At 41.9% G+C, this 13,496-nt stretch overlaps 1 protein-coding gene and 1 long non-coding RNA gene across 4 annotated transcripts in view; one reads left to right on the forward strand and one right to left on the reverse strand.

Moving 5' to 3' along the window:
- Nucleotides 1-306: 306 nt before the first annotated feature.
- On the reverse strand, nucleotides 307-1,484 carry LOC139434759 (uncharacterized). The gene is made up of 3 exons (XR_011644062.1): nucleotides 1,352-1,484; nucleotides 584-736; nucleotides 307-427 (listed from the first exon to the last, which is right to left on the reverse strand). It is a non-coding gene; the product is annotated as an uncharacterized lncRNA (long non-coding RNA).
- Nucleotides 1,485-10,677: 9,193 nt separating this feature from the next.
- Nucleotides 10,678-13,496, forward strand: part of LOC117455135 (ephrin type-A receptor 7-like) — a 179,895-nt gene continuing 177,076 nt past the window's right edge. For all 3 annotated transcript variants that reach the window (XM_034094517.1, XM_034094518.1, XM_034094519.1), the window contains exon 1: nucleotides 10,678-11,030. In XM_034094517.1, the coding sequence (XP_033950408.1) occupies nucleotides 10,952-11,030 (79 nt within the window). In that variant the 5' untranslated portion in view covers nucleotides 10,678-10,951. The remainder of the gene's footprint in view (nucleotides 11,031-13,496) is intronic.

Raw genomic sequence — 13,496 nt, forward strand, 5'->3', positions numbered from 1 at the left:
TCCAAGTTGTGGAAGGTGTTTAAAATACAGACTTTTGCCTGATGTTTTCTGTCTTTGTCCAGTCTTTGCAACATGGGCACAAGACTGAGAGCAAAGTAGTATGACTCCTCTAATTCTGAGTCTGGCATGTGTGGTGCAGTTGGAGGTTCCTGCAGTAGAGATATCAGCTGCTCTCCAAGGTCTGTGCTCTGTGGCCTCCTCCTTGTGTCCCGTGTGGAACGCTGGGCCGCTGCTGGTGTGGAAATGGGATCCCTGGGGCTACGGGACCTAGAGGGCCTTTGCCTCTGCAGAGGTTGTGGGTACCAGAGGTGGTGGGGCTGGAGATCCACATGCTGTCCTGGCATGTTCCTCTGTTTCCAATGACAGGGGTGTAGATGCTCTCTCCATGTCTTCTACAGGGGAAGGATTGCTCAAGCTGCTTTTTGAACTATATGAAAAGAAACAACATGAAAACAATTAAAACCTTTTTTCTGGGGATTAATTTATGCAATAGGAACATATTTATGTAATTTAAAATAAAGTCTTTCATACCCTTTGCAATACATCATCACAAATTACAAAATTAAAATATGTGCATACATACCTCCTTTGCTGTACATAGGGCAAAAGGAAGGACATTATGTCTGTATACTTCCAGCCCTTTTGCGTGCCGCCTGCAGATCCACTTGGGAGAGATTTCTTCCTGTTTTTAACAAAAGCATCCCAAAGTGACTTCCATCGTGCCTTGCCTTGTCGACTGAAACAAAGAATAGATTCAGATTAATAACATGATTTCACATATTTTTCTTTGCTTTTTTTTACCCTTCAGATACTTGGCTTCCAGGGACTCATTGGTCAGCCTAGCATTCAGCTATAGCCTAGGATGCGCTACTGTGTATGTAATACAATTTATAATAAATTGTTTTGTCTGACAAATGACTGCCAAATTATTCTTGTCTGTCCTCACAATTTATCTGACTATAAATGCAAGATTTTCCACCACAGCATACTGTATTTAAACATTATTGAGAGTATTTTGGGTAGTTGTTATAACACATGAATAAAAACAAACTATAATACAAAAATATAATATCATTATAAAGAGTTAAACACAACTGTATTGATCCCTGGGCGAAATTCACAAGATAAAGTATAGTTAAAAAACCAATATTTATAAAAATATAAATACAAAATAATAATAATATAATAATATTATAATCTTGATATAGGAAATAAGATCTTACTTTATTGTGAAATGCAAGTTTACTGAACAGTTTTTTAACGACTTTCACAAGATGTGAAACTACTGAATGGCTCTGTACTGTACCTACAAGTATTAATTAACTTTAAAACATTAATATGTAGTTGTTACCTTCCACTCCACAAACTGCAGCGACTAAAAACCAGGCCTTGTCCTTTCTGATGTTGTCCTCGTAGTAAGCATTGGTTACATCGTATACAATGGTGTGTTTCTCCACTTCCATTATGAACACCTCGTCGTCCATTGTGCGCATCGTAGTGGAGGTGTTGTGATGAAGGAGGGGGGTCTGCTAAATTAGTATATATGCGGGCTGGGCCTGGCCCGGATGCTCACCTTTCCACTTCCTGCGAGGGGGGGGGGCTGCCTGCCCGACCTTACCTTACGGCTGCGCCGCGGCAAAAATAGGATTCATCCTAATTTTAGAGAAGCGCTGCGCCGAGCCGCTTCTGGGACGCGTCTGAGCCGTAACGCGGCGCGTGTGGTGGAACAGAACCCATTGACTAGAGTGGCCGCGATCCTTACGACCGCCGCGGCGCGGCCGTAACGCGGCGCAGACGCTCCTGGTGCGTTTAGGGGGTAAGCCTTCCCAAATATTGGTGTCACTGTATCCTGGTAAAATTAAAATATATAATGTATAATGTTTGTGTCTTTGATATTAACGCTCCTATGCAGCCACCTGTACTACGAAGCCAGTTCAACAGACCCTGGATATCTTTGCGTTATCTTAACTAACCCTAACAATAGAGATCTCGCTAAACGGTCCTACGACGCTGGTTATCAACTCGATAAATCAAGCCAGGGTTTCTCTCTCCAGCTGAAAGCGTTCACGTGAACGGGGCGGGGTTAGCAACATTTGACCAATCACAAACAGGGACAAGTGTACTGACAGCGCAGCGTCATACTTCATTAATGAAAAGTAAACTGATATTAGACAAATATGAACTTTAAACATCCATGACTTAAACATATAATCCAGGATACAAGCCACATAGTTGCACCTGCAAGGTGAATACAGAACAACTGGTTAAAAAATAAATAAACTACTATAAAGTGTTTGAAAGCGTACAACAGTTTTATGATATCACTGCCCCATCTAGACACGAGTGGATCTGACTTTAATTACATTTGAGTTGAGTGTTTCGCCAACCTAATGTGTTGCTTAAAATAATACTTCTGCATACAGTATGTGACAATGTAAAGTGTTGCACGGCAAGATACGGCTCGAGAAGCTGACTCAGATCAGGAAATATATGATATATTATGATATTATATGATCGATGATCTGGTTGATGATGTGATATGAATGATAAGTGCGACACGTCGCCGTCTTCCCTGCATACGGCAGTTGAAACTGTATTTCCTGTATCCTGTAATATGACTTGATAGATCTAAACTCCGCACACTGAGCTCTGATCAGCAGGCGGTGCTTTCACTGAGTTGATCTCTTTTCTAAAGACGCCGGAGGCGGGCCGCGTCAGGTAAAAAAAGCTATTTAGCCTTCCCAAACCTGAGCCTCACACGCCGCCTATGGGTTAGCCTTTAAAATATTGTGTTGCATTATATTTCTATTGACAGGACTTTACTTTCCAATCTTCCAGAATACTGAAACTTTAGAAAGCAGAAATAAATCATCATTTTGTATTCAATGTCACTGCCGTAGACTAGTGAGGGCAAGAGATATAGAATTAGAAAGAAAGATAGAAGTGAAGCAAAAGCAAAAGAAGACACAGTTGGTCCATTTTCCTGGCTGTCTGAAGTCTGCTCTAAAAATTGGAAACAGTGGCGTTCCTTAATCTCCCATCACCTGCGCAGAGTGTATTCACTGCCTGTTAAACCACCCTACAACCCTGAACTACCAAACACACACTCACAGATTTAAATATAAAACGATCAGCCTACAACGGAGGAACCGTCTCATACCAACCATGGCCGTTTGTGTAAACTGTGTAATTGAACTTTATCCGAAGTCACGATAGGTTTGCGTTATCTGTGTTGATATTTGAAAATACTGGCGCTGTGGTGGATGGAATAACAATCCTTTGGAAAAACGATATCGGATTCAGTACCTGCCGAGTGAGTCGTTTGAGCACCGGCCTGCTGCGGGACAGAAATGAGTATCGTATCGGGGAGTTTGTCGGCGAGCAGTAGATCACACTGTATATTTCTGATTGCTTAGTCATGGGCCTTATCTGCAAACTGCCACATGGCTACTTGACAGCTGACTTGTCCTTGATGCCACTGTGTCCTCCTTTCTACCTCAACATCCCACTAAACATTTACATTTTACTCCACATCTTTTCATTCTTCACTACTTCTCTCTATGTTCACCCTCTGGTAACTACATTCGAAGATGAGTTTCAAAGTGGAAAGATACAAAGTGGGTTAGCGACAACGAAGCCAATTTGGTTTTTCATCTTTACTGTATGTTTACTGCCGAAATTGCTCTAATACCTTTAAGGAAAAGTCATGGTCATATAATCGAGTGATTTTCCAATTGGTCAACAGTGTTATTAGGGCCTATCTGTACTTCTTTGTTATCCTTATTGTCAAAGTGCTCAACCGAATATGTCAGGTTGGAAGCAAAACTGGAAAACACTTCCACTTCAAAAGCAACACCATTCCATGTATTTTTGGCCACAGCATCAGTGAGTGATTGAGCTAATGAAGAGCCTAATTAAAAGGTGAGATATGAGCCACCTATTCTCATTCATTTAATCCAGCCACTATATTTGGAAAAGAAAATGCTGATAATCCCAAACCCATACATATATTGTGACCTTGAAGAGGAAGCCAAACCCCCAGGTAGAAACACTCTAACTGCAGCTAAAGTAAATATATGAGTTACATCCCGATCTACAACAATCCATTTATACTTACACATTGTTGCATCAATTTAAACAATCGCATAATGTCAAGCATAACAAATATCGGTCACAGGGATTTTTAATGAATCAACTTTAGCTGAATATTTGGGTGGCAGTATCTCAGTCTGTAGAGATTTAGCATGAGAATGGGACGGTTGTTGGTTCAAGTCCCCAAAATGGATCATGTAGAGAGAGTGGACTTGCACTTTAAGAGGTTCCAGTTTACCAGGGCACTTTAGAGGGGCACTTTAGAGGGGCACTTGACCCTTATACTGTCCTCTGGGGGCTGTTTAGTAGCTACTGTGTTGCTACCCGTAACTTATGGGATGGGTTAAATGTGGAGACTTCATCATGTATGCTTAATGTCTTTCATTTTTTGTAAAGCACTTTGAATTGCCTTGTGTTGAAAAGTGCTATATAAATAAACTTGCCTTGCCTATGAGGTGCTGTGTGCATGTATGTGATGATTAGAATGATTTGTTGGAAGTCCTCCAGATCAAGTATATCTCCTCGTGATACATTTAGCTGATAATACTCTTGTGTTGGTACTTTTTTGGTAAATACTTGTGCCACCAATGAGCTGATGCAATTCTAAAACTTTAAAGATGACCTTGACGACGCCACCAACTTTTGAACTAATTGCAACACAAGGACTCATTAGCCAATGACGGTCTTCCTCCCATGGGCTGCTTTAGCCATTTCCCCTGGACACGCCGCCCAGGCACCAAAGTGACCTGCAGCAAGTGACATCCCGTTAAAGTCTTAATGTCACTAATTTCATTCCAGTTTAAGAACTATGACCTTATCTCCCTCCGTTCTCACTTGTGACGTGCCTCAATTATTTCAACTCTGATTTATGGTCCAACCGTGCGTAAAGGTTATTATCTCATTTGCATGAATAAAAGACAAAGTATGATTGTAATAAATCCACTAACAAATCACAAACAGGCTATTAAAGAAATACTAACGAAGGCAATATAAAACAATCTGTCCGGAGATATTGTTAGGATGTATCTGCAATCTATTTTCATTGTGAGATGTTAGGGTGATTAACGCCTAGCAGCTAATCATCCCATAAAGGGAATGACGACACTTGCACACCCATCTAAATAATGCAAAAGAGGGACGCCCGCTCCCCTGTGCCTATTTAAAACACTCCGTAGCTATTATGGTCCCCACAGATTGCTGTACGTGTGTGTGAGTATACTGTATATGTGTGTAGGCGTATATCTCTTTCAAAGACACATTAACACCTTTTCACTTGGCAGCGTTTGCAGGGTCTTGTCTTGGGAATAACGCAGCTATGGTACAATACATCAGGGACTCACAGGCTACTGTTATTAAACATCCATTTCCTCTTCTCTCCTCCTTCTTCCCTCCATTTCTCACCTCCTACCAAAATCCCTTTTTCTCTTCTCATACACTTCTGTTGAATCCCAATTGGTGTTAAAAAAAAGCCTGTGACATTATGCACAAGGAGGATACAATAGAGGGGCAGCAGAGGGCAAACCTTAAACTGCTCACCCTCGTTTTTTTACTTACACCATGTCCGCAATAATACGCTTTTCATAGAGGACACATACAGCAGAGGGCTTCTCAACATGCAAGATACTCAATACTAGTTCCAGTTGCCAGTTAAAGCAAAGTAGTACACATTAAATTACAGGCAATAATCACTGTTTCTATTTCTTTCTTTCTCCTCCATCATTTTCTTGTTCTGTTACTTCTCCTCAGAGAGTTAGATAAAAGTCGTTTAAACTAAAGACTAAAGACAATTGACACTGTGAACACTGCTGAGTCATTTGTTACAGGATGAATGCTGATTGTAATCTTTCCCACTAAAGATACAAGTCAGATATTCATTTTATTTGTCTAGCGTGACATATTTAGATGCTGTGCGTTCAACTCAATATGTAGGCCTGGGTTTAAATAAGCTTAATCTATCGACACACTGTGTTCTCATTGATGTGAGCTTTTGAGAACTCTATAGAAAAACCGTAGCTTATTGAAAACAATATATGAGCCTGTTCAAATAGTGGATAAGTGGCATGAACGTAAACAAGCCAGCTTAATTAGTGCCTAATAGGCCTCTCTGGCACTGTGGCTTTCCAGAACAGAGGTTTAACTGGTTGACTCTCAGCACAGTAACTGTCCCACTAGCTGCCAAACACAAGCTGTGGTATACAGTATTGTTATTGTTAGCGGGCAGTGTATTTCCCCACAAAAGTGACCACAGTTTGAGGTAGTTTCAAACTGTGAATGTAACAGTAACAGTTGTGAACAAGTCTATTCATGCACACACTTTCTCTCCCACTATGTCTTTGTATCCCGCTCGTTCTCCTGTTGACTCGGAAATGGCCGAGCTAGAGAAAAGGTCAAGTGACTCTGCTTGACTCCTCCTCTCCTCGCCTCCATTCTCGAATGTGTAAGTGAGGAGGAGAAGTTGGGGCCAGCGGAGAGCATCAGCATGAAATTGTCACATAGTAATGGACCCACAAAACTGAGCTGCATGAACGAGTATGTGTGTAAGACGTGTGTGGGAATTGAGATCTAACTACTGCTTGACCCCCCCCCCCCCTCTGAACACTATCAGGCTTTGATTCACATCTTCTGTTTTCCCTGGTCATTGTGTTCCTGATCAATAATGCAAACAACACATGGCTGGGGGGCGTTGCAGCAGAGTTAGCCATTGTGCGTGGGCACATGGAAAAAAAGGCGGAATGAAAAAAGATTTTATGTGTGCAACGGGAAAGCAATCAAGTCAAATGGAGCAGGAGCTTTGCTTAATCACTTAGGACTGACAATATTATTTTATTACTTATTTTTAACAATTCCAGAGAAATGAACAACTAACAAGTTGAGTCTGAAGTTCAGACAACTTATGGGCCATAAAACTCAACTGTTCAAAAACAATTAAAAACACATCAGTGACTCGAACTGTTGCACCTGCTAACATATTCCTTTATAGCCCCCCCACCAGGCTGCAGTTTTTTAAATAGTTTCACTGTTACTGTCCTACGGGGAGAAATTATCATTATTTAATGCACAGTTAAAAACAGTCCCTGGCAAATGCACTATTTAGTCCTAAAGAAGTGATGGTTTTTAAAAACTATTCCCCAACTCTGTATTTCATACCTTTTGTTAATGATTAATAAATCAGAAGCAATGGATAGGCTTATGGATATTCGGCACAGTCAGGAAGTGAAGTGAAGTGAGAAAATATCGTTTAGACATGGACTTTGTGGTCAGTTGTGGTGTTTTACCACCCACATGCTCACCAGAGAAAATGGATGCTTTTTAAATGTAACTGTAGCAATGGCCACATTTTTTTATTTTTAAATGAACCACATATGCTGGTGGTGGATATGTGATGTGAGCCCAAAAGAGTCTGTTGCAGGATACATAATGGGCCGGGAGGGGGGGGGGGGAGCAGAGTGAGGGAGTGGGGCCGATGGCCTCTGTCCTCAGTGAGTAATGACCACAGAGGAGGACAGATGATCATGTTCATCAGCTCCCAGAACCCAGGCTACCAGCCCCCCACTGGGGAGGATCAGTCAGGCTGATGGCTCATAATCTGTGTGTGAGCGTACGGGTTATGTGTGTGTGTGTGAGAGTGTGTGTGAGCCTGTGGTTCAGTAGAGGGATGAAAAGGGGGCTGGGTGACGACAGTGATAATGACTCTCACTGGTGATCATGAAGCATACAGTGCATAATGTGTGTGTGTGTGTGTGTGTGTGTGTGTGTGTGTGTATACCATTGCATGCAGAGGAGGAGGAGTGTGTGCCCTATTAAAAGCACTAACCACATTTATTACAAAGCTATTTTATGTCCGGCATTTTCAGGGCTTGCTTAAGGAGAAAAGTGGGTGTACTGACTAGCCTTTTCATTAGCACATCATTAAAGTTTGAAAAGTAGCTAAATAGCCGAGGCTGGCGGTACATATTGAAGAGCTGCCAAGTGCAGGCTCAATATCATTGAAGCACTTTCTGTGGTCAGTTTGTGTTTTTTGAGGAAGTCTCAGCCTTAAGCTTTCAACTCAACTCTTTCATCAAAAGCTGGAATCTGAATGAAACCTGAACTCTTCATTCAGGGTTCACTTACACCTCATTCACACCAACGGTGTTTCAGGGCTGGTTCGGAGCTGGAGCTTGAAAAGCACCGGGTTTTCCTGTTCACACCGCAGCGGAGCAGCCTCTTAGCTCCGGAATCGGGTTCGTCTCAAGCACCAAAAAATTGGAGCATAAGCACCACATATGTCACGCTTACGTCGAGGCGGGGGCAGGGGCAGATAAACTCCTGAACAACAACAAAAAGCCCGCGTTTTATCCAGTTTGTACACAACGATGGAGAAACTTAACAAGCAGCAGTGGTCAACTGAAGAGACCAGCTACCTACTGGGAATCTGGTCTTCTGAAGAGGTACAGAGGAAGCTGGAGCACAATCGGCCATTGTTGTTGTTGTCGGTGTCAGCTGTGAGGGGTTTCCGCGCGTTTGGCTTTATGAAGCAGGCACGCAAACGATGACGCAATGACGCAGCACCAGTTGGACTCTGGGCGGTGTGAAAAGAGCCGGAGCTAAACCGAAGAGCCGGTTCTGAACCTGAAAAGCTCGAGCACGAGGCTTGAGCCGGAGTTGCGTTGGTGTGAATGAGGTATTACAGATCTGAGTTAAAAGAGGAAGGCTGATTTCCTCCATAAATAGACTGATGACTGAACTTTGTGGAGGACATAATTACAGGATATTGGGTAATTGTAATTGGTACAGCCACTTGAGCCTGCATTGTTCTTTAAAACGAGAGAATGAGAACACATTTCTGAATACAACTGAATTTAATTAAAGACATGGTTGTTACTGAACAGTGCTTTAAGGTTATTGATGAGTCGAAAAGACCCTCAATCTGTATCTGAATCTCCTGCGGCCTTGTCCTTTCAGCTCTCAGAAAAGACAGAATTGATCGGAGATCCAACCTGTATTTACATCAGTGATTCCCTCTGCAAAAAAACGGTATCTTGCTTGTCAATCAGCAATAAACTGTATTGCTTTCCAAGCTAAACTGTGAGAATGATCAATTCTGGGCAATGATCTCAGAGTGTGTGTGTGTGTGTGTGTGTGTGTGTGTGTGTGTGTGTGTGTGTGTGTGTGTGTGTGTGTGTGTGTGTGTGTGTGTGTGTGTGTGTGTGTGTGTGTGTGTGTGGCATTGAGAGATAAAGAGAAGGCAGCTTTAAGTGTAGTGTGTGTTTTACAATGACTCCAACCTTTACAACATCACCTCCTTGTTTCAATTCATTCTGCTCTACTGCCGTCTGAACAAGCACAAACAAACACGATATAGATAATATTTGCTCGGTGCAGAATGCTATGAACGTCTCATCACTTCAGTCGCATCAAATCAATAGTCTCCAGAGAGGGGAGTGATTTCCATTATAGAAATTGTCTTGAGTCAATCTGTGGAGTAGGTGTGAAAAGAAAAGAGTGTGCCATGTTAAACTATATCAATTATGCTGATTGAATTCTGCTCTGTTACTGCATAAGGCGGGAATGTTTGGCCATGTTGGCTTGTATAAGTTCCTATGTATCCATGTCAAAGGATATTAGGAACCATGATAGGGTTTTCCTCCATGGAACCCCATTGATATTTTTTTTTCGGTTTAGAGTTTTATTTATTTGATGTAATGCATGACGACATAGGATCATCTTAAAAAAACTATTGTCATATTGCTTTGTCACTATGTCATCTTTGTTAATGTTGAGTCAAGTTAATTTGGCAATTTTGCTTGTAGAAGAATAAGTCCGGGGGACAATGTGTGCCTTCTGCAGCACATTTGTTTCAATTTTTAAAGACAAATCACAAATGTAGTCCAAAATGACCAAGTGCTTTAAATGAAGTGGTTTCTGGTATTCAACTTGTGTTATTGCATTTGATATTCTCTTTTATTTGAGTTGCTGTGAGTTGTCAAAGACGGGCAAACCACCTGCTGTAGTATCTGGCATTGCTCCATGTTGTGTCCCTTTTGAAAAATGACCTAATAAAGTTCCTAGGTTATCTGTTAGGGGAGCGCTCTAGTGCTTTATTGTTTTTCACAAGGAGGTACCAATGACCATATCTGTGTTTATGATGCAATCATATTATATTGTCTGATCAAGTAATAGTACATTTAAAGTTTCATACCTGCTTTAATGTCTGATTATTTTCATTTTGTATTCATATAAACCATAATTACTATTACATTAACATATTGAATTTATATTTGTTGTCAACTGATTATGATTCAAAATCTGCATTTTACTGGATTAAACCAGTTTGTTATTTTCCCGTATATTTGTTTTGGATTTTCGTGGTGGTGATGTCCCCTTTGTGTTACATTCATATCGCAAATTATACCTCAGTGCAAACCATGTATTATGATTGCACTCAATTTGGGGCTACTTGCTGCCCCCTTTATGAACTGAGGAGTATAATCGTCAATAAACTCCTTAACGGAGTTCCAGGGCCTGATTTTCCAACGCCCCCTTCGGTTCCTATAAAAGGACATTCAGTAGAAAGGGCTTCACTCTGTTGATGATAGTGGAAACACCTGGCGCGGAGATTTCAGGTTGCAGCTCCATGATAGGTCGCTCCTCCGGTACCCTGAACGGCACATACCACTTCATTGAGCTCGCCAGTTGTCACTCTCGCCTGTAAAACCTTCCCCCGAGATATAAAATAAGCCGCGTGGCTCTCCAGATCCTGCACTATTTGCCCAGACGGCATCCGCTCCATTCAAACACCGAGTGCGTCTCTGCTGCGGTGCGTTGCGCGCAGACTGGAGAGAGATGACAAGAGCCCCGCGGAACTGGCCACATAAACATGGATCTCTGTAAAACGCTGATTTCGGTGCTTTGGATATTATTGCTGAACATAGATGAACACTGTCACGCCGAGGAAGGTATGTGAAAACATCGTCGTTTCGTTTTTTTTTACCCTAACCGCTCGTTGCAGCAGGCAATGTTATCGACGGACAGATGTCCGCGGAGGAGATAGTTTGGTGTTTGTCCTGTGATGAGAAGCAGGTGAATTCTGCCTGCTGATGAGAGGACATGAATAGTTATGTGAACAGTCTTTCATTTGCTTTCAAAAACACCGATCACTTGAAGGAGATATTGCGCCTGATTGTGGAGAGACGCGTCTCAAAAAGCTGACAGATTTACGCATTTGTGTTCAGCGAACTCAACCCGAATAACACAATGTTGTAAACAAATATGGTATATTTAGATTGTTTTGTCCCTGAATTGCTTGTATAACAAACTATAGAAATACTTCATTATAATAACTTACCAAAAAGACGTACAATTGATTATTTATAAATGTACTCCATTGTACGTTGTAAACTAAGAGTGATTTGGAATAAGCATTTTATTAAATTGTATTTTTTTTTAAGACAATAGCTGTTGTTTTATCTATTTAGCCAAATAGTAGAGCCCCTGTTTGCTTCAATATGCAGTTTCTGATTTATTCAGAAAGGAAAAGTCAGTTTCCTTCAGGCAGCCGTCCTTCTGAGAAATAAATCCTAAATCTGTTGTCACAAGATTTAAAATTGTGTGGTGGGCTTTTGTCACGGCTTCTTTGTGCAACTGTTTTCTTTGTCTTTTCATCCTGTGACAGCCACTGATGCTGTGGCAAGGACGACAGCATGCATTAGAGGCTGATGCTTATCCCACTGCATGCAACTCTCCTCCGTCTCTCAGCACAGTTGTATTGCTCTCACTTACTCTCTTTGTCTTTCCATCAGCATTAAACTAAGAATCATTATCACAACAGTAATGCAGGGGAACGATTCACTGAGGGGGTTTTATCAAGATGAAATGCTGATGTGGGATTTGAATTGCTGGCTTGTCTAATTGCCCTTGTGCATCTTCACTGAAGTGTATCAGAGAGAGAGAGGGAGCTGCTGTGGTCCAGCAATCTACCGCCAGCCAGGCCGATTGCCACAGATAAATTCTTTATGCACTAAAGTCCCCAAAATATCGCAAATCTATAACTTGTATCGCTTGAAACTAAGCCACAGCGTTGATTGAATTTGTGTGTCTCTGACCGGCTGGCTCAGTCAGTCAGGAAAGTATGCCTAATCTTTTCTGAAATTGTGAAGTGGAAAAAGAACATAATGGCTTCAGACCCCTAGGCTCTTTATAAAGAGGGACTTTTATTGGCAAGGTGCTGTTGAGCCGAGTGGATTTTAGACACACACACACACACACACACACACACACACACACACACACACACACACACACACACACACACACACACACACACACACACACACACACACACACACACACACACACACACACACAGGCAGGTGCATGCAAACACACACTTGTACACAGTAACCTATAGGCACTCCAGAGTGTGTACATTTGGCCCACTGCACAGCCATACATCATTGACGCACATTAATGAACACAACTCAGCATCAGATGCACACACACTCGCTTGACACGTATATGCTGCGCTTGCATGCGAGCTTTCTCATAAAAGATGCACACTTTTGCACACATGCATGGTGTAACATTGTCTGGCACTTAAGGCTCTTCTGTGTGTGCAGATACTCGTTGCACGAATGAGCCCTCACGCACACATACTCTTTAATTTAAATGCACACTTTTATACTCTTTAATTGACTGACACACACATGTTTCCATTTAAGCGTACATGCACGTCCTCTCGAGCATTAGATGCAACACACGCGCACTCATTGCCAGATTGATTTGCTTCCCTGGAATGCTGGTAGTTGGGTTTGGATGCTAGCTTTTGTTTAATTGCTGTTGTGACGGCGATGAATTGCTGTGAAAGCGATGTGCTCCTGAAGGCTGGTATTGGCAGCCATTTCTCTTTCTGTTGGCACGGAGTTGGAAGATTGACCAAACACTGGAGAAAATTCTCTTGCATTGTATATTTTAAATTAGGCAATGTATGTTCCTGTGTACCCGTGTTCTGTTGTAGCCATGTTAGCCGTGATTTAAAAAGTGTCGGCAAAAGTGTTAGCTTATTTTTTTTGGATTGTGGTATCTGTTCAAACCCCCATTACAGCCTTTAGGTGGTTCTTTAGAGTTTGTATTGTATTCCTAAAGCTTAAATGTCCCTTCGTGTTCACCTGTGCTCCTTCTTATCAGTATTTTAGTGGGTTGCATCGATATGGTTATTTATCCTTCATGCTTTACTCTTCTTTCTGCCTTCCTGTTTTCCTTTGTTCTTCCACTATATGTCATCCTTCCCTCTTTCCCCTCTTCTCCTCCTCTCCTGTACACGCCTCTCGAATCCTGAGCTGACTTAGCAAACACTAATACGGCCGGGGGGCTCCGTGCAGGAAGACATGGTGTGTCCACGATCCCGCACCGGCAGCTCACACACT

This window comes from Pseudochaenichthys georgianus, chromosome 11, assembly GCF_902827115.2.
Source record: "Pseudochaenichthys georgianus chromosome 11, fPseGeo1.2, whole genome shotgun sequence".
Lineage (NCBI taxonomy): Eukaryota > Metazoa > Chordata > Actinopteri > Perciformes > Channichthyidae > Pseudochaenichthys > Pseudochaenichthys georgianus.